Source organism: Corticium candelabrum, chromosome 18, assembly GCF_963422355.1.
Source record: "Corticium candelabrum chromosome 18, ooCorCand1.1, whole genome shotgun sequence".
In the NCBI taxonomy this organism is placed as follows: Eukaryota; Metazoa; Porifera; class Homoscleromorpha; order Homosclerophorida; family Plakinidae; genus Corticium; species Corticium candelabrum.
In genome coordinates, this window is record NC_085102.1 from 3,577,332 (window position 1) to 3,598,592 (window position 21,261).

Sequence of the window (21,261 nt, forward strand, 5' to 3'; positions counted from 1 at the left end):
TTACACAATATATTATACAGTAGATTATACAGTATATATACAGCATATTATACAGTATATTATACAGTATATATACAGTATATATACAGTATATTATACAGTATATTATATAGCATATATACAGTATATTATACAGTATATTATACAGTATATTATATATTATACAGTATATATACAGTATATTATACAGTATATATACAGTATATTATACAGAATATTATACAGTATATACAGTATATTATACAGCATATTATACAGTATACATACAGTATATTATACATTATATTATACAGCATGTTATACAATATATATACAGTATATATACAGTATATATATATATATATATATATATATATATATATATATATATATATATATATATATATATATATATATATATATATTTGTATAGTATATTCTTATTGAAGATAACAACTACCGGTCCCCTGCCAAAGTTGGCAAATCCCAAAAGTCAAACTCAGTGTCAAATCGCAAACTAGTGCAAATCATACGTGCGTTAAACTGAAATAAGCGAACTGAAAGCTGTTGCAGTAAGTTACTGACTGCCCTACTAAAGCTTATTCTGCTCTTTGCTGTGGTCTTGGACGCGATAACCTTCAACTTGGCAAGACTGGAAGACGTCTACGAACCAAAAGACTCCACTATTATTGGGTAGAAGTAACCTCCTGCCGCATTAACTTCGCTGTCGTGTCGATGGTCTTTCTCTTCTTCACCAGCCATTGCAGCGGCTCCAGCAGAAATGGCGGATTTAGCGACGTACGCCGGCTGCATGGTGTTTCTTATCGAAACGTCGAAATAACCTGGTCGTCCATCAGCGAAATCTGGATGAAAGATATCTCCAGGGCGGCTATTGCTGTCTGGACCACAACGCTGCTCGAGCTGAGCGCCTTCGTTATCCACCAGTAATGCGTGATATATGATGTCCCTCAGTGCTTCGTGGCGTTTAGAACGTAAAGAACCGTGACCACATCCAAGAAGATGGTCGCCAAAGCAATCAATTACACGCCCACAGGAACAACGTATTGATTGTGAAGGAGAAATAATCGGAATTCCAAGCCATAGCTTCAGAGCAACTGTAAATTTATGCGGAGCCATGGATAGGCCTAACTTAACGTTTGGAATGGCCCGTAACCATGCTGCAGCATGAACTGACGACTCTGTGTTGAGACGTGTCTTGTCTGTGTGTGTGTGTGTGTGTGTGTGTGTGTGTGTGTGTGTGTGTGTGTGTGTGTGTGTGTGTGTGTGTGTGTGTGTGTGTAAATAGTGGCATTTACTGACACCAGTACAAGCGTCACACTAAGACTTGCTCCTGCATGGTTTCTCTGGACAGATCGCGGTCAGTCTGATAAAGACCTAGATGGCAAAAATTTGAAAAGGTACTCATAGAAGTTGCGAATGAATCTAGAAGTCTTACAGGTAATGTTATATAAATATATAATATATCTAATAACTAATACAATGACCAGAAGTAGTCGCCGTCGAACTTCTTTGCGGCGGAGGTCAGAATACTGAAAAGTCTGATGTGTAGTACTGGCCACCACTACTGCCTGTTGCCACACATACGGGATTTGCAATAACGTGGCGTGGCAGCCTGCTCTCTAGAACATCAGCCGTTCATAAAGAGCCCAACTGTCTCTACCACGACTTTCTCAGTGCTTTCGTCTTTGTCCACTTTGAATGACCGGTAACCTCAAAGCTGCCATCATTTGAGCGGGTCAACTGTAATGGAAGAAGAACTGTATCAATGCAGAAGCGTAGGAGACCGTATGTCAACCGTTTATTAGATGGAACCATGGTTAAGCTTAGATTCCTCCCGGGTCCTCTCCTCGCGCGCACTCCACGTGTTTTAGCACATCATCGTTTGTTCATTGAGTGCACGGGAGGAGAGAACTGGGTACAAGTCAAGCTAATAGTTAACAATATTGCGTACGCTTTGGAGAAGAGGAGGGGCTTCAGAAAAGCGTGCGCTTTGTAGTGAAGCGGCGCGGCGCTCGCCAAATTGTCCATAATTTTGATCGACCCCCTAGATAGGGAGCCGCCTGTTTTGAGTCAGGCAATCTCCTAAAACCAAAACGCAAGCACTGGCCTGACATGTCAAGTCCCACAGAATCTCAATAACAGATACTTAACAGTCTGGATGTTTGAAAGGGGTAAATGTGAACAGTGAAGTTGAAACTCCTCTGAGCCAGACGTTAACTAGATCTATCCAAGTAAGTCACGTGCAACAGTTCTACTTCTACCTAGCTAGACAGTAGAATAGTATTCACAGTTGCATCGTAAATATGTAAGGAATGCACTTGTTTGCGCTTTCACTGAAAGCAGACTAACCCACAACGCAGCATGATGATTCCCGTTTCAGCCAACACCCAAACATTCGTGCATTAGTGATGACGCAACTAACAGTTTATACTGCCTCAAAACTGCTGCATATGCACGTTGAGTTGTTTAACTGAAAAGGAGCTTTCACGTACGCTCACATGAATAGATGCGAAAGTAATTTTTGAAGCCGGTTATTTCTGGAAATTCTAGACGACAGCTAGGTGCAAGGGGAACAAATTTGGTCGCTACAGAAGAAAACGTGCGCATATAAACGTGTTCAACGATTTGTTATGGTTCTTGTCTAAATTTGACAAAATTGAAATTCTGCTGTCTCATGAATGTCTGTATGTTGTTTCAGTGTGCAGCTCCTCCCCTTTCAGGATGTACCCACCGCTTTCGACGCGAGAATGGTGGGAGATCACCTCTCCCGCAGTCCAAGTCAAACAGAGAACAGTTGAATGATCAAGAGTCAAAAATGAGTGAAAAATGAGCAAACTTGGCACAGCCTGGGAATTATCATAGCTTTTGCCTAGTCATGCACAGTTCAGCCATTTTGTCCAACAAACAAGTCACGTGCAGCATGCAGAACCAACAAAAATATGACGTGTGAATGCTCTACTCAACTATTCTGCAAGTCGAGCAAATATCGTTGCAGTACAAATACAAGAAAATACATGATCTAGATAAAAGTGCTGAATGATTTGCTGTAGAGTTTCTTATTTATCGAATCTTCTAGATTGATAAAATCTAAGTAAATTACCATGTCCTGTCATTTTTAGCCCCTTTTTTCTTTGCAGGAGGCAAGGTCCCAGACCTCTCCCACCTTCCCAAAGTCAAAAGGGAGATGAAATCAAAGGACAAACACTTCCGCAGTTTCGATGAGGCATCCCACATGCAAATTTTATGCTAGACTAGAACTATCTAGATAACAGCAAATCTTTGCATCTGCAATTCATTTACTGCTTGAAAGAGCGACAAAAGGTAACAAAAATTCTGACGCTCAAACTGGACTAGAGGAATGGCCAATCCTCGTGCTGACGTGTCTTCTGACTATGACCTCGTTGTCGACATCGAGACGTTCGAACAGCTGACAAACGGAAATCCCGGTTGGGAAGTAAAATGTCCCGAAATATTGAGGCACTTACCACAGGCTCAACCCGCGTCATCACAACCGAAGAACTACGTAGATGGCATGGCCAACCAACACTCCAAACGGACAGAAGACGCTTCTGCACGTACAGACGGGAATCCGACGTCGAGCAAACAGTCGGAGGATGTCGACGCGGAACCCCTCTCCACTTGTCAAACGCAGGAGATGAACGAGAAATCCACTGAACGCGAAACCGAAAGTTCGACCGAGATTTCACAAACCAGTTCCAACGACGACACTGACAAAGAATTGACAGGAGCAGCAGTTGTAGCCCACAGTCTCCATCAAGAATTGAAGGCATGGAAGCTGAAAAGTGACAGTCGTTCCCTGACGTCGTTAGTGTCGAGCGCCGGCCCAGCAGCAAGCGTCAATACTTGGAATGGCGACAACGACCTTAGCTCTAACCTTACATGCAACCCGATAAAACCTCTCAACACCAGTGACTGGGTTCCGTCGACAGAAGATACGGCAACCATGGTAGGCGAACCTCTGCATTTACAATACGATTCACAGAAGGGGGCTACCATCTTTATCGCTGTTGTCGGTACTAAATGCAAGCTTGTAACCGCCAAGCGTGTGTTTCCACTAGTTTTTTCTTGTAGGTCTGTACAATAAAGGAAAAACGTACGTCCTAAATCGTATCGGAAAAACCAACTTGCCTGAAGGAGCCGGATACCGAACGACTGGCATCAGCATGAAAACGGGACATGGAAACATTCTTTCACGATTCACACTCCTAGATATAGCAGGTTTCGACGCACCCGTTCGAGGTAACTAATTTACTCTTTATAAAATTGACCGGCATAGAAGTATGTTATTTATTAAACTCAAGTTGGGCAAGACCGAAGTGCTGTCTACTACAAGAAATACGTTGATAGGTTTATCGAGGAGCTCGCGCTGAATCTGGCAACAGCCGTCGTTGTCGTCATGAACAACATCACTCTGACGGATCAGCTTTACCTCGAGCACGTCCGCAAGGCAATGCACACCTTCAAGAGAGACTACGCGGCAGCTAGCGGGATATCAGAGTATTTAAACACAGTGCCACCTTGCAGATTTGAATTCTAGAAAGTTCTGTGTTGTGTTTACAAAATACAGAAGAATTCCTGAAGAGAAGTTTCCCGATCTCATTGTGATTCACAATTTCTCTTCCTATGGAAACCTAGAGGAATGTAAGAAGGCATTCAGAGGTCAGATTGAACAAAACTACGAGGGAAAATGGGTGGACTACGACAGAAATCAGAAGTAACAACTGGTTGCATGCTCTGAAATATAAATAAAGTACATAATATGATATCTGACAGGTTCTACTACACTGAAGGTGTTCCAGGACTAATGGTGGGCATCAGACATGTCTTCATTGGACGGTCTCTAACAGAAGCTGAAAGGTAACAACATAACATGTCAGTGACTGATATGTTTTGACAAAAGTCCTGCTTGTTCATTGGGCAAATCTAGAACCAGAACTAAGGAATCTGTGAAGAATACTGACTTCTACAGAGCTACAGTTAAGCACAACATTCAAGTGTTTGATATGATTAAATCGTGGTTAAGAGGCATTGCCAGTGAAAGCAAGGTAGAGCCGGTTTCGACTATGGTCGATGTTGCCAACAATATGCTGAGGAGTTACTTCCAAAATCCACCCACTGCAAGACTCCACGTGAAAAATGGCAAGGCTTATATTGGATTTGAGCAACCGTGGTACTATGATTTCACACAACCAGGAAAAACAGCAAAACCAGAAGTAATCATGCCAGGAATGTAAGAAAAATTTACGTAAAAGTGATAACCGCGAGGATGCTGAGTATTTATCATAGCCAGTTATTGTAACTGCTCTCTCTTGCATAGAATGATGTTGCCTGGAGCAGGATATGATGGTTCAAGAGGTCTACGAATGTCAGTGGAACAAACACATAATCCAGTATGCAAAGTTGTTATATCTACAAAAACTTTGTTGTTGTTGTTGTTGTTGTTTCTGTGTGTTATAAATGTAATTGAGCTCTCTTTTGTCAGCCATATGATGTCATTTCAACTCCGCACAGTGTTGCCATTATCATGGATCGAATGACGCCAATACCTGAAGTCCAGTACATCCCACAAGAAAAGACGTGCGTTATTAGAGGTGATCTCCAATCACCGCCTTTGTACAACAAAGAAGGCAATGTTGTCGAACGCAGAGAAAGATTCAGTGGACCATTCAACCTGAAAGTGGTGATAGATGACATCTTGACTCACGGCGAGGCCGTTGCCTTGGCCTTCAAAGAAGTCAGAGAAGACAAAAAGAAGAATATTCTTTGTGTTCTATTCGATAAAGTCCAAATACAATGTCCCGAAGAAGTCAAGGAAGGTTCTGTCGATGACATTTTGTAACTTCTAGGTTTGAAATAGATTCCAGCTGCCATGCCTACATTAATATTCTGTTTCAAATTAACCATGAAACTGCCTAGCTTTTTGTTTGCATCTTTCCAGATTCAAACTGCTGGAAGAGTATCTGTTTACTTAGCTTTAGAGACAATAAACATTTACAACAACGTGGCTTCACATGCAGCACAGTCCACACCAAGTTGTACAAATGCCACATTATAGCCACCTCCCAAAATGCAATCTATCAATGCAATCTATCCCATGTACAACTAGATACCGGATAACGGTACACCATATGCCACTCATCACAATTAAGCAAGTAACAGGTCTGTGGAGAAAGGAGTACCTACTGACAACTGCACAATTGCAGACATTCTGGAGAAGCAAACAAAAAATTACCGAAACCATCAGATAACAAGTGAGATTAAATTGTCCACGCAAGAAAGAGCATAGGCTCTTCAACTATCAAAGTCCGTCATCCTTGACTCTTCATTACAGCTCTGTGTAAGCATGCCCTCATAATAGGGGGCATGCTGTAATATCTAGACAAAAGCCAAAGTTGTATACAAATACACTGTTTGACTCTAGAGTCCAGTAAAGCTACAGTACACTTACATTCTAATACAGTCCATTCACACAAGCTCTGCATCATAGCTGAGCAAACGCAAAGTCAGAGAATCAAGCAAGCCCCGTTCACGTGATGAGCTAGAGTACAAAAGCAAGCTGTGCACACTAGTGAATGTGCTCTCATCCATCTCCGGGTCGTTATCTCGACAATCAAGCACGCTCAGACTCTCGACGCCAGCTTCTTCATCTCCCAAAATGAGGAAAATGTCGGGATCGATAAAGTCGAAACGTTTCGGCGCTTTCGATGCTCTCCCAGACCGCTGTGAAGGACCAGAAGCCATGCACCCACAATGCAAGAAAAAATGCAAATGAGGCAGGACGTTATCCTCTATGATTGGTTGAATGTAATTGCTAAGTCTAAAGCCCGTACAACGGCTTCTTCTAGTTTTAAATCTATTTTTAGGTTTGGCTAGTTGACTCGCCAAATGACGTCACCCTTAGCGCACTTGGTTTTTGTTTTATAACATACACTAGAAAGGCGTTCGAGAGACAAAACTTGGCGTACTGCATCGCTAGGATAAACTATAACTGCTCTTCTTTCGCCCTTACCAAGTCTTGCGTGTGTAACGAGTAAACGGAAGTCAGGTGTTGACAAGTCACACACATACGGGACACCTGAAAATGCAAGGAATTTATATAATTATAGAGAACAAAGACAGCGAAAATGAACGTTTGTTGTAGTTGATCAGCGCATGCGCACGAACACTAACCCCCGGGCACAAAGTTGACAAACAACTTGTGAGACTAAACTGACGTATTATTATTTCTAGTTTCTCATCTCGAAAATGGTAGTTAGTTATCATTCACTAGTCAAATTCCGTTTACAGTAAAAGGCAAAAGGCTCTACAGACAGAATACTACAATCAAATAGTTGTAACTTGTGGCATATAAGCAGTACTAAACGTGTAACCTAGTTAGGCTTGCATGTGTATCATTATACATTCCAACATCTCTTCATCACATCAATGAAGGTGTCGTCGTCGTCAATGTTCATACTGATGCCCTCATAAAATGCTTCAAACTCCTAAATAAACATAAGACTGTTAAAATCAACAACAACAACAACAACAACAACAACAACAACACACACATCACTGCTATACAACCATTAATTAATTATTTAACAAACATGACAGTTTCAATACATTCTAACATAAAACAACCTAAAATTCAAAGCCAACTACAATTTTTATAACTACAGCGTACTATGAAAATTAATGTTTGACTGCTCATTCACTCGTTAGCATCAATCCTAAAGCAAATCAAAATTAATTAAAGCCTGTTAGAAAGCTTTGTCATTCCATGTAGAGGCATGCAGCATTGATCGCCTCAAACACTTTATCTCTCTCTGGTCGTCACACAATAGGTGATATGTAATCGTGCCCTGAATAAATTAATAGACCATTCATATTTCCATCTACTTACTGCATATGACAGCTCCTCCTGTTTCTTTTTTGGTCCCGCTACTGCAGAGTAAAGCTCCTGAATCACATCATATTCAGTCCGACGACCTTCATAATAAATAAAGCTTTAGTTATAACTGAAAGTAGTACAAGAAATCAAGCAGACACGAACCATTAAACACATCAGGGTGGCCTCTCGGATTAAAAAATTTCTTCATCTCACTGAGTAAGATAAAACCTGATTTATGTGCATCCATCTTGATAAAAGCCTGTAATGAAGAAAACAAATGCAAACATTATAACCTCTTAACACACCTGAATGAAATATAGTAAACGCTTAATTAATATACAAGTTTAGAATAAGAAGCACGTGACAAGTAAACTTCAATCCACCTTGACAGTAAAATAAGAACAACTCAAGACAAACCTATGCATTCTAGTCAGCTATATTGTTGCAGCTTTTTCAAAGTTGCACAATGCATGTAAATCAGAGGAGAAAGAAACAAGTCTTGCACATAATAATTCACAAGACTATAATAATTTACAATGTATTTCCAACATAGTTATGTATATACAATCTTCAGTGATCATGATTTTCATAAACACTAATAACTATGCAAATATAATTGTCGTGCACGATGGCATCTACAGTTCTATAAATAACAGCCCAACCACCTTTCTCTCACATCAGTTGTCCTCCCAGACAGACAATGCAAACAGAAAAACTAATTCCATTTGTACATACGTATGGTAATGACAACTGATAATTAATAGACAAAATTATTTAATAAACCCAAATAAATTTAATTAATTAATCAATAAATCTATTAGATTAAAAATTTCCTGACCTTTCTGACTAACTGGAGTCTTCGTTCATTCATCTTTCCCAAACAGCAATAAAGAAGCTCATTGTAATCAACTAAGTCCGTGCTGTCACCATACAACAATAAACACAATCTTTTCACAACCTAAAAACAAACAAGAGCCCATCACAAGTAACAGAATAGAAAACACAAATGTGTGACAGAGAATAAATCAAAAATATCTATTGCTTTTGTATATGCAAAAGAACAAACATAAATCTACTAAAACACAAACCGATACTAAGACTGTATAGTACAAACTCATACAAAATACTACAATGCATGCATACTCTCACAAAGGTGTGCTATAATTTTTCCACTTTGTGAATTTGACCTATGCAGCTGAGTTTGCCTTTAGACTGTACCAAGTCCGAAGACAAACATTTAACTAACAGATTGAGCAGACAAACCATAAAAATTGTGTCATTTGCACTCACCTCTTCATTAATTCTAATGTGATACATATTGAGTGTCTGTAGAAATTCGGATAACTTAACTAAACCGTCTTCGGATCGATTGAGATGAGACAAACGCCTTATCAAGGTCAGCCAAATATGACACGCCCTTGGTTTAATCTGATTCCGTGATTGAGCTAAATAAAACACAAATTAATTAATAATCTGTACGCCCACAATGCCCTCTATAAGTGTACTCGTATATAACACAATACAACAATACAAGTACATGCAAAATGATAAAACAATGTCAACAAGTAGAGACAAGAAACACAATAAAAATAGTATGAAAAATCAAGTAAGCAAGCAGGTAATGTGCATGAGCACATGAGCAAGCCACTAGATCAGCAAGCAAGTAGTCAGACACAAATGCAAGAACAATGTTAACGGCACTTTGTAAAAGGAGTTCCAGCAATCAGATAGCATAAAAACAATCAAATAGCTACGAATAAATGCAAAACCAACCTAATGACATCTATGATAAATGCTTAAACTGATTAAAGCAACTGCCTTTAGTACACACTATGAGCATCGTCTAACACTCTTCAATTAATTAATATTAAACAATTAAGGCAAAAGACACAAAAACACATGCAAAAGACTATTTCATTGTAGCCAAATTTTACTGTGATGCAAACATAGCAATTAATGATCAACAGACCTAAAACTAAATAAGATATCATACGATAAGTATTCATACAAACATACATATGTACATACACAAAGACGTCATAACACATTTAGAACGTACATCGAATGCTTGACATTAAAGTAGTAAGAGTGTTTTCTACTTCAGTCGACTGTCTTAGATTGTCTGCTGGACTTCCATATTTGTTGCGATTATATCGCCTAAAATCATCACAACTAATCAAACACGATAAATATATATATACATTAACATAAATACAAGCAATTTATAAAATTTCTCCACATGAGTATCTTACAGTAGTCTCTGCTTAGCCAGATCATCAACATCTGTTACTTTAAACTCAACATATTGTCGACACTTCATTGATGCTGGCAACGACAACTGATCACAAGTGTCAAAGGTAAGACTCCCACCCTAAAACAGCCAATGGCACCCGCTACATACATGCACATACACACAACCAATTATGGTCATTACTATACCATATCAATGTCAGACAATGTTATCGGTTGTCCTACTCTTGGTCCTCTCGCATGAACATATGAATTTCTCTGAATTAGAGGCAATGCAGATGACCGACTACTGAGTTGTCGAAACTCATACAAAGTGAGAGAATTGTCTTGAGCAAAGAAAAACCCACACAGCTCTCGATGAACGTCACGACCATTGCTACAACAACGCAATAACCAATAAACTATTGCCATATACAAGTTATTAATGAATTTTAACTATAAATAAGTGTAAGTGCCAAACAATAGATAACAATAATGATATAATAATACAATCTGTATTAGTTATTACATCGGTAGCTGGTGTTTATAGCATTTATTGACCTGAGGCCTCACGGGATTATCAACAAGATAATTGACCAAGTCAGAGGTGAGGTTCAATTATCGAGGTGATAAGCCCTGAGGCCGAAGTGTCGATAATGCCATAAACAACACATACCCATGTAATATGTAATCTATTGTGTGGCGTGGATTGCATGAAGCAAACACCCACTAGTGACGACAAGGAGAACAACCCCAGCAATGCTTTGAACCCCGCCTTCGGCTCGGTCAATTATCTCGTTGATAATCCCGTGAGACATCGGGTCAATAAATGACATAAACACCAGCTACCCATGTAATAACTAATACTAATTAATAATTGAATCTACTTGGATTCTGTAAATTCATGTTTCTGTCTACATCCCTATGCAGCTCTGTCTGCATGCAAGGTTTGCTACTAGTTCTTGCAGTAGGCCTTACTAACTAAACTGGTCTGGTAGACTGCAGCATAGTGACAATATCAATGTCAATACTACCATTGTACCTTCATAAACAAGTAATCAATTTTAATTGTTCTGTAATTGTTGTAATAAGTGAGACCAACCATGTAACAACTCGAGCATTGAACCGCACTCTGTCTGACATTGCCAGCTCAGGAACCGAGACAACAGTAGATGAATGCCGTGTACGAGGAAATCTAAAAGTACTCGTTTAATCAAGCAGTTTGATAAGTTGTGAGTGTGTGTGTGTGTGTGTGTGTGTGTGTGTGTGTGTGTGTGTGTGTGTGTGTGTGTGTGTGTGTGTGTGTGTGTGTGTGTATCCATGAATAAGTTGACTCTGCATCTGTTTGCACCTTGACACTTGTCGGCCTCCAGTATAACGAGAAAATGTGTGTCTCACATCTTGAACATATGGTTCCAGTCCTACAGTACTGAAACAAAGAAACAGTCAATGATCAACAAAATGTTCCATCAGTTGTCACTGAGAAAGAGTCTAGTAAATCATAAAAATTGGTGTCTATACCCAGTAGTGTCTTTATCTAGAGTGTCGTCAACAACATGTTGCTTCTTCACTTCTTGGTTAGCAACAGGAGGCTCTTCACCCCAAGCCCTTCGCACTCTAGAGAGAAGCAGCAAATTATGACTTATAACTTGCACTTAGATATATGTCATTGTTGTTGTTGTTGTTGTTGTTGGTGTGTGTGTGTGTGTGTGTGTGTGTGTGTGTGCGTGTGTGTCTACGTGCAGGTGTCTACATGTGCGTGTGTGTGTGTGTGTGTGTGCGTGTGTGTCTACGTGCATGTGTCTACATGTGCATGTGTGTACATGTGTGTGTGTGCATGATGTGTGTGTGTGTGTGTGTGTGTGTGTGTGTGTGTGTGTGTGTTTGTGTGTGTGTGTGTGTGTGTGTGTGTGTGTGTGTGTGTGTGTGTGGTGCGATAGCTCAGTTGGTTAGAGTCATCTTATGAAGTGCATAAATCCGGGACCTTGAAGGGTCGCAGGTTCAAGTCACAGTGATGGCAAGCTAGGCATAATTTCCTTAATTAAGCAAGAAACTAACACACATTTGCTTCTCTCAACTCAAGAGTATAAATGAGTACCTGGTCATTGACTGGGGTCCTAAGTGGCCATCGGCTATGATGTGACATCAGCCACTGGGGTCCTGGTGAGACTTCGGGTGCTCACAAGTTATAAGTCATTGGCTTCACAAGTCGGTGCTCCTAGGAGAGCCTGGCCCGGCTCCAGGAGTTTGCTAGCGCAGGCCCAGAGTTCCTTGAGTAGCGCACAGGGCTCAGCTTAATAGCTGGGGGTGTGACCTCTGAGAGGCAGCTCATGACATTTAGGATTTAGGTGTGTGTGTGTGTGTGTGTGTGTGTGTGTGTGTGTGTGTGTGTGTGTGTGTGTGTGTGTGTGTGTGTGTGTGTGTGTGTGTGTGTGTGTGTGTAACAGATGTAAGTGCACACATCCACACACACAATATAAATGTCACTATCACAGTGTCCATCAACCAAACTATTAAATTGCAAAACTTACTGTGGCTTAGTTGATGGTATTGCAGCTCTTTGTTCATCATCACCACTTCTTCCCAATGAGCTCATATTAAGCTGAGGAACATCAGCCGGAGGTCGATGAGAAGGCAAAGCTCTCCACTCCTCCCGATCATGAACACCCCAACTAAACAGTACAAGATGGAACCAGTAGCAGATAACAAAATCAATAGCACACAACCAGAAAAATAAATAAACACAATATAAATGGAACAAACAAAGAAATAGACAAACAAACAAACACACAGACAAACAAACATAGAAACAATCAAATACTATGACAGACATGCAAACAACCTGTAAATAGATAATTGTACAAACAAACAAACAAACACACCGACAGACAGACAATTAAAACAGACATTTATAAGAAAACAGGTCAGGCAAATTCATGTATTAATTAATTAGTCAATGACAAACATCAAAACTTGATTAACAGATATATAAATGAAAAGAAAAGACATAAAAATGCACAAACACAACCAAAATACCTCAAATGTGATGAACGATTCGATTCAAAGTCCGTAATAGCCTTACAACACGTACAACAATCAGATACAAACAGATGTTGCCTTTGATCGTCCCTCCACTTACAATTGGTTCCATGTCGTCGCTTCGTTTCAACTTTCCCAGCTGCAACGGCGGCACTCTGATTCAAAAGTAACCCTTTAACTAAAATCATGACATATGCAACTTTCGATGATCATTCTACCAACCCCTCGGGTACGACATGATGCTGTGGCTTTCTAAACGGACGAATAAATACAATGTTTTCCTTATGGTCCTGACTCAATACATTCTTGGAGGTCTAAAAAATTCAAACAAAAAGAGTTATATATACAGCAATACCGTATAAGATGAAATAATGGTGGGAAATTTATTTTGGCGAACTGGCGGATTTTTCCATGACTGACAATATAAAATCTGCAATTAATTTGGCCTCCGAGATATGTTGACATCATCAGGCACGTGGATCAGCGAGACGGTAGGTAATCCTTGCTTGCCATCTGTTGAGCCTATCTATGCAGTAGTTGAAGACCATGCGTAAGTTAGGGAAATGTGAGCCATAAACACAGCTGTCAATCACAAACACATCAAGACCATGGTAAGACATACATCAGTTATCAAACAACAATGACCAACTGCCAATATGCTTTGTCTGCCAATTTCTTAGCAAATCGCCAAAATAAATTCCCGCCAATGTTTCATATCTTATAAGGTAATTCATAATTATAATTTTACCCACTTTATTTTCTATTACGCATGTACCTACATTCTTCTGTTTTTGATTTAAGCTAATTAAACTTTTTCAATAGAATTTTGTAGTAAAATAATATTTACATTTATACAGAAACTTCTCACTAAGTGCATAGGTCCAACCCTATACGTAACATCACTTTCATGTACACACTGCATAACAATTCGAGTTGACAATACCTTCAACTGAGCACAAAAGCTGCAGCCCCACAGCCCCACAGCCCCTTTCCTACACCAGCGAATTGCATGTTCACAGTCAAATAAGAGCTGCTTATGTAAATTATATATGATAAATTGGATCGACTCAACCCAGTCTTGCTCCACCTTCATTGTTCCCATATCTTTCTCCTCAGTGGAGTGAGAATGGGTCAAGTCTATTATGATATGTCTGTAACAGAGGTGTCTAACTTACTAAAATCAACACGTATTGCAAATTAATATACATGAAAATATTTAATTGTCTAGTTTTTTATTCTAAATTCATTCAGTGCTTATATGTGTCTGTCTGCTCACCTCCCTGTGAACTACCTACCAACTCTACCTACCTACAGATCGTCGACCTACCAGTACAAATACATTTATAATTAACTTATATGTAACTATAATAAAATCATCAGTATAAAATGTATTGAAATATAATTTATAATAAATTTATGTTCAATAATCAATAATCAATATAACTGAAATATATAACACAATACAAATATAATTAATTAAAATAAATTAATTAAAGTAAATTAATTAAATGTAACAAATATTTTCATATTTCACAAACTACGTTATCTCGATTTCTTTTCGTATTTCTAAGTCTCTCAAGTAGGTAAACACAAAATCTCTACTAAAGACCACGCCCACGCACCATATAGCCTCTGTCTGCTGGTTTACCGGGCACTGGCATCCACGGACGCTCATCTCGCTGGCCTGCCCGTATCCTTGGTGCATGTGGCGTACTGCTTGAGCTTGGAGTAGTTGATCTAACGCGCGCGGCATTCGCAGAAGCTGGTCGAACACCTTCCTTCACTCTACGGGAAGCAGGAGTGCCGTAGATGGCAAATTCGGATGAAGACATATCGTACGAAATAGTACATGCAAAGATTCCAATCGACAAAATGCTCAAATGACAATACGACAGTCACGTCTGTTGCTAATAGCAGATATCAATGAATCACCATGGTGACCAGTACACACAACATGGAACAGAGTTGAGGAAACGAAAAGTGCACTAAACGAATTAGACGAAAGCTGACCGGAAGCAGTAAGTTTCAAACACAAGTTGAGTTTTACGCGATTGATCAGTGCTGCAATGATATACTCGATCAGAGCCGTCTCTAGATACGGCTCTGATAGCCAGACCAGAGAACGCGCGACTCTAGATTATAGTATTGTTCAGCAAGAAACAAAACAGATAACTATAAATCCTTTATTCTTGATTTTCCTGTATTTAACAAGCTCAAAAACCTATTTCTATTAGTCACAGCACCAAGCTTGTACAACACAGTAAGACTTTGCCATGGACATTACACCTGTAATGACTTTGAATGACACTTTCAGACAAATAACTTCATACTGTCTACAAGGAGACTGTATAATACATGTACATTATGTATAGTATCAAGTTTGTCACTACAGTTTTTAGCTATACAGTCTGTGGCCTGACATCGCTGCTGTGCCGCCCTACTCCCACAAAAATAAAATATCTATTGTCGATGGTTATAATCTAATAGCAAAACACACGCCAGTCCCTACACTGTCTGCCCTGTTGTGACTTCAGGAAGTGGACTGAGACGACTCTTTCCTTTGAAAGCTGCCGACATGACGGCCGATACAGCAAAAGCGGCTGATTCAGCGGATGGTGGAGGAGGAGATATGGGATTGGGTTGATTATGTTTTGGTAATAAGATGTCCTTTGTATCACCATTTATTGCCAATCCTGAGTCATTTTCATCACCTGCAGAAGCTTTGAGAGCTTCTGATTTAGGAATTGGTCGGATGGCTTGTGGAATGAGAGACAATTTCCCACCCTTTAGTAACCGATCAAAGAATAGAGCGATATGCTTCTCCAACCGTGTAGCGTCTCGGGGCATCTTTAGAGCTGCCGATGTAGCTACACAGAGACAATACAAAGAATAAAACAAAACACATACACAGACACAGAGAAAGTGACAAACAAACCAACAAACTAACAAGCACGCATACAAACACTTACAGAATGTAGGTAAAAGGCGAATAGATAATGACGACTAGATGGACACAAGCATAAAGAACGAAATGCCATAAAAATGTCCACAGACACATTATTGAACAAGTGCAGCATCATGCTCAATTAAACTGTGAGTTCCTTCAAAAATTCAAAAATGCAAACAAAGTAGCCTGACCATGTGGCATAACACAGCAGCTACAGTGGCAATCCTAATAAACTATAAACACATGTCCCGCTGTACTGCAATAAAAATAAATATGATATAAAAATATTGATCACCTCCACTGACATCAACTTAAACTTTAAGAAATACGGCTACTTTTGTTTGCCCATGTACGCACATCGAATAGCTGCCAACTTCGACACACCAGGAGTCTGTATTGTATCCGTCAAATAAACGAATCGAATAATGCCTGAAGTGTACGTATACACAAAAATTTGTGACTTAACTATTTGCCCGGGTGAAGAACAGAGTAATCAGCTAGTAAACTACAAACACATCTCTCACTATAATAAAAATAAATATCACATAAAAATATCGATCGTTTCACTGACATCATCTTATACTTATTAGACTCAACAACACTCATAATCAAAAAAATGTAACTCGAAATCCCGATAAACATCACACTATTTTTGAATATAAAAGATATCGAATGAACAAATTTTAATGCCACAGAAAGCCAAAAAACATAACGACTGCAAGAAACACAATCATACTTGATTGCTCCCGATCGTTTTTTGCCAAGCAAGATCTAAGTAAATGTTGAATAGATGCTAACGTAATTTCCTCCCAACCCTACACAAAAAACAAAAGTGAAATGCTGCTACAACTAGAAACAGATCCAAACTTTAACCAATTCTCCAGGAGGAGGCACCCTCGTAGACATGGCACTGGACAGAACACGAAATTCATCAGGTGACATTCGAGTTCGTAGCCTACATTTGAGACATCACATAACAACAACTACAATAAATCCAAGAAGCATCATTTTACTGGAGAATGTACAGCATGAGGTTAGTGCCACATGCTAGTGAATTCGCTTTCTGGTGGATAGACACCGAATTGTCTTTATGCGCCTCACCAATAGCCATCAGCTAAAGAAAATGTAACATATGATTATGCAAGTAAGCTATCAGTTGCACAAAACAAAGCGGTAAGTGACGCACACACACCACACACACGCACGCACGCACGCACGCACGCACGCACGCACGCACGCACGCACGCACGCACGCACGCACGCACGCACGCACGCACGCACGCACGCACGCACGCACGCACGCACGCACGCACGCACGCACGCACGCACGCACGCACGCACGCACACACACACACACACACACACACACACACACACACACACACACACACACACACACACACACACACACACACACACACACACACACACACACACACACACACACACACACACACACACACACACACACACACACACACACACACACACACACACACACACACACACACACACACACACACACACACACACACACACACACACACACACACACACACACACACACACACACACACACACACACACACACACACACACACACACACACACACACACACACACACACACACACACACACACACACACACACACACACACACACACACACACACACACACACACACACACACACACACACAGCGAGCAAAACAGACCTACATAAACCAACAAACATACAAACAGATCAAACAAGCAAAGACGCAAAGATAAAAAATCAGAAATACTGTAGGTATCTACAGATGCACAACTGACTTGTCGATACGTGCCATCCAAAAGAGTATCCAGATTAGCCAACGGAGATGGCGTCTTGTCTTTGAAACGAGTCAACAAACGTTTTTGTATTGACCGGAACTGTTGAGCTCTTTCTGCTAGCAAATGCTGATAGGTCTCTTCCAACAAACGAGCCTAAACACAAGCAATACAGCACAAGAACAAAAAATGCAATAAAACACTGTTGACAAACAAACTTGGTAAAATAATGAGAAACAATTAGATTCATTCAATCCTCTTCAAAATGAAACCAAGCATATGCTAATAAATTTTAATTATATTTCAAGTACACTCACATTCTCACTTATCATCTAATGTAAAGCTGTGTATCGTTAGTTGACTTACTTCAAGATGAGTCTCAATGAGTGTAAAGTACTCCAAAGTTGGCAGATTCCCAATAAATGAGATTTCAAAATCCTGAAATTCAATTCTGTGTCTGCGCCTCAATTCGATTCAAATGACTCTGTACGCTAACCTGCGAATCTCCAAAATGGTTTCGTATCCGTCTGTCAAACTCCACAACCACAGCACTGAGTGCTTCTAATGCATCTGATTGCAATCTATATCTCTCTGCATCATATAAGATCATCAGTACACAAATGAGACAGACAATAACTTGTTAGACATACGAGAATTTTTAGAGGCTAAAATGGTTACACAGGCTTCGGAGTGAAACTGGACGGCCAGAACATTCTGAGGTAAATCCGGCAATTCGAAATCTACAAAGAAAATTATCCACACAAATAAACTTGAAATTTACACAATGTTATCATATGCTTGCAAATAATAATTAATAACAATCATAATTACTATTATGTGTCACATTCGTTTAACACATGCCAACCTGGAAATATAGCAGGCAATGGCACAGTCGGTCTGTTCGTTTCTAAAGTAATCTACAAAAAGTTTGATTAGTACAATCAATGCACAAACAAACAACAACACAGACCTTGTGTTCAGCCGATTTCGCTGGCGGACAAGCAGAACAGAACAGGCTGAGAGGCAGAGAAAACATGCATTGAACAAGACGAGGTGCTCCTAGTGAACAAACAGTGTAATAGGTAGATCACTTCACATCAGATAAAGCAAGGTTATGATTTACTAAAAATTCTCACCTGTACTGTTTGCATATGATGCTGTTGCTGTCACTGACAAGTCAAGAGGTAAGAAATTGCCGACGGTGAAGAATATAAATTCTAACTCAGATTCTGGATTTGGAGGACCTGAATAAATACAATAGCTCAGTTAAAGCAGACCCTGTGGTGACTTAAGACTGGTTCACAATTTTGACGCTGACACCAACGTTGATGCCGACGCTGACGCTGGAATAGAAATGAATCCTATTCCAGCATCAGCGTCAACATCAAAAATTCCGCTAGAGTCCAAGCGGTGTCACTGATGTTGATGCTCAGCTGAGCGTCAGTGTCAATATTGCGAACCAGCCTTAAATGGCAATGTGTGAGAGTCCCATCTCACTTACTTTCATAACAAGATACAAACAGTATATAAACTGGCTGATACACAACTACAAACACAATCAACTCTATACAGTCAGACCTCATTATTCTGACACCTGATAATCAAACACCCTCACTTGCTAACGAAGGTACACGTAAAACCAATTTTCAAAGATTATTGTGTATTTGTTAACAATAATCTGACAGTCACGTGAATTCGACAGAAACCAGCGAGACAAAAGTGGTTGGAATAACGAGGTCTGACTGTGCACAGTCCCATACAGTACTGTATTGTTATTATAATCATGAAATTCATCAAGCAACTATTTCCTGGTTGCTAAATAAATATGGGCATCAACTCGCAACAAGTTCTCAATGCCTTACCTATTTGCATAAGATGAGCTATCGAGTGATCTACGGATAGTGGTGGCTCACAATGGATGGTGATGATGACATCCAAAAGTGACATATGAGACTGACAATTCACTCGCAACTAAGAAACACAGGTGTACAGATAAACTTCAGTATAATTTTTGAATAAAAATAAATTCAAAACATATCATCCAAACATAAAATAGCTACCTTCACGGTCACAGATGGCCTGGAATCCTCCTCTGATTCCATTAGCTCGTCAGGTCTAAACTGGAAACAGAAACCAATTTGTCCTTTTGTACACATATGAAAGTTAGAAATCGTCACATAAACCTACTGGAGTCGCATCTAATTCAGGCGAAACAAATGGAATTAACTTCAGCTCTTCTTCGATTCCAGGTAAAGCATCTGCAAATGTGCAACCAAATGAACAAGTCAGAAACCAAATTAAGAACAAGGAATAATAGTATACATAACATAACAGACTGAATGTAGAGAAACTGATTAACTACAAGTTATTCCTACTAAACAATCTTACCCGAAGACGACTTGCTGTGCTCCCTGGCAATTTTGTTTAGCTCCTTCATCTCCTCTTGTGCCTCCTAAACAGATGTCGGCAAGTCACATTTTGCACAACAAACACACTTGGTGCACAACTCTGTAACTGAAGAAGCATTAAGGTACTAAACCTCGGCTGCTACAACTGATTTGGCTGGCAACAACAAGAAACAGCTACTGCCCATGAAAGAAATGACACACGCAACTAAACTGCCAGATTTACAGTGCACTGCTAATTAACACAAAGAGAGCGAGAGCGGTGGACACACTGACTGGCACGTGGGATTGTCAACATTTGATAGATATTCGATACCTCTTCAAGTCTTGAAAGCATGCAAAGACATTTAGCCAGCTGGCCAGTCGTCCATCTGTCTACTGACACACTACTGTAACCTTTAGCGCATGTGCGCCTCGGGTTAATAAATTATTAATCCACATAACACAGCTTGATCACATCACACTAAAACACCACTTCACTACATCCAAATTGACGCACATAACTATCTCACCTCGTAATTAAATTCACGAGCTGCAACAGATGGTATTACAGAAAACGAAGGATCCGTACCAAGATAACAACAATTGACACGTCCTTGACCGTCCAGAGTAACAATGACTCCTTCTAATTCCCTGCACAGAAAAGTGAAGACAGTCAATATATCACCATGTAGTGTGCGATCATTAATAAATTAAATTCTGTTATCATACAAGAATCTTGCCACTCTGACTGCTACTGGGAGAGTTGGTAGCTGTGCAGCCCATGCCAACCGAACGTCTTGGTATATAAGGAGTTGCTCGGTGTAAGTGGCAACCATTGTGTTGATGGCACCATCAGCCACTACGCATAACAGAGTCAAGAAATCATGCAAATGTAATCAAACCAGGCGCGCGCACACACACACACACACACAAACAAACAAACACACACACACATA

At 39.9% G+C, this 21,261-nt stretch overlaps 3 protein-coding genes and 1 long non-coding RNA gene across 5 annotated transcripts; 1 reads left to right on the top strand and 3 right to left on the bottom strand.

Moving 5' to 3' along the window:
* The first annotated feature begins 1,656 nt into the window (after positions 1-1,656).
* LOC134194052 (uncharacterized) lies at positions 1,657-6,009 on the top strand. 2 transcript variants are annotated; one of them, XM_062662954.1, is made up of 9 exons: positions 1,657-1,785; positions 2,699-4,034; positions 4,093-4,260; positions 4,323-4,518; positions 4,589-4,735; positions 4,795-4,878; positions 4,949-5,251; positions 5,339-5,411; positions 5,504-6,009. In XM_062662954.1, exons 2-9 carry the CDS (start codon positions 3,359-3,361, stop codon positions 5,858-5,860), a joined length of 2,004 nt encoding a protein of 667 aa, XP_062518938.1. In that variant the 5' UTR covers positions 1,657-1,785; positions 2,699-3,358; the 3' UTR covers positions 5,861-6,009. The 2 variants fall into 2 exon arrangements, with proteins under 2 accessions (XP_062518938.1, XP_062518937.1); XM_062662953.1 differs by lacking the exon at positions 1,657-1,785 and adding an exon at positions 2,528-2,599.
* LOC134194053 (uncharacterized) lies at positions 5,860-6,752 on the bottom strand. The gene is made up of 2 exons (XR_009972139.1): positions 6,470-6,752; positions 5,860-6,396 (listed from the first exon to the last, which is right to left on the bottom strand). It is a non-coding gene; the product is annotated as an uncharacterized LOC134194053 (long non-coding RNA).
* A 471-nt stretch (positions 6,753-7,223) lies between these two features.
* Positions 7,224-15,060, bottom strand: LOC134194066 (calcyphosin-2-like). The gene is made up of 16 exons (XM_062662968.1): positions 14,785-15,060; positions 13,385-13,476; positions 13,263-13,317; positions 13,160-13,200; positions 12,655-12,795; positions 11,645-11,740; positions 11,475-11,552; positions 11,226-11,318; positions 10,334-10,520; positions 10,147-10,265; positions 9,954-10,051; positions 9,185-9,339; positions 8,733-8,852; positions 8,057-8,153; positions 7,907-7,992; positions 7,224-7,505 (listed from the first exon to the last, which is right to left on the bottom strand). Exons 1-16 carry the CDS (start codon positions 14,992-14,994, stop codon positions 7,416-7,418), a joined length of 1,758 nt encoding a protein of 585 aa, XP_062518952.1. The 5' UTR covers positions 14,995-15,060; the 3' UTR covers positions 7,224-7,415.
* Positions 15,061-15,340: 280 nt separating this feature from the next.
* Positions 15,341-21,156, bottom strand: LOC134193937 (protein PTHB1-like). The gene is made up of 17 exons (XM_062662803.1): positions 21,035-21,156; positions 20,836-20,956; positions 20,307-20,370; positions 20,106-20,176; positions 19,979-20,038; positions 19,781-19,889; positions 19,055-19,162; positions 18,889-18,977; positions 18,784-18,835; positions 18,569-18,658; positions 18,415-18,509; positions 18,285-18,356; positions 17,922-18,074; positions 17,123-17,223; positions 16,983-17,064; positions 16,846-16,924; positions 15,341-16,029 (listed from the first exon to the last, which is right to left on the bottom strand). Exons 1-17 carry the CDS (start codon positions 21,139-21,141, stop codon positions 15,668-15,670), a joined length of 1,815 nt encoding a protein of 604 aa, XP_062518787.1. The 5' UTR covers positions 21,142-21,156; the 3' UTR covers positions 15,341-15,667.
* Between the last annotated feature and the right edge of the window lie 105 nt (positions 21,157-21,261).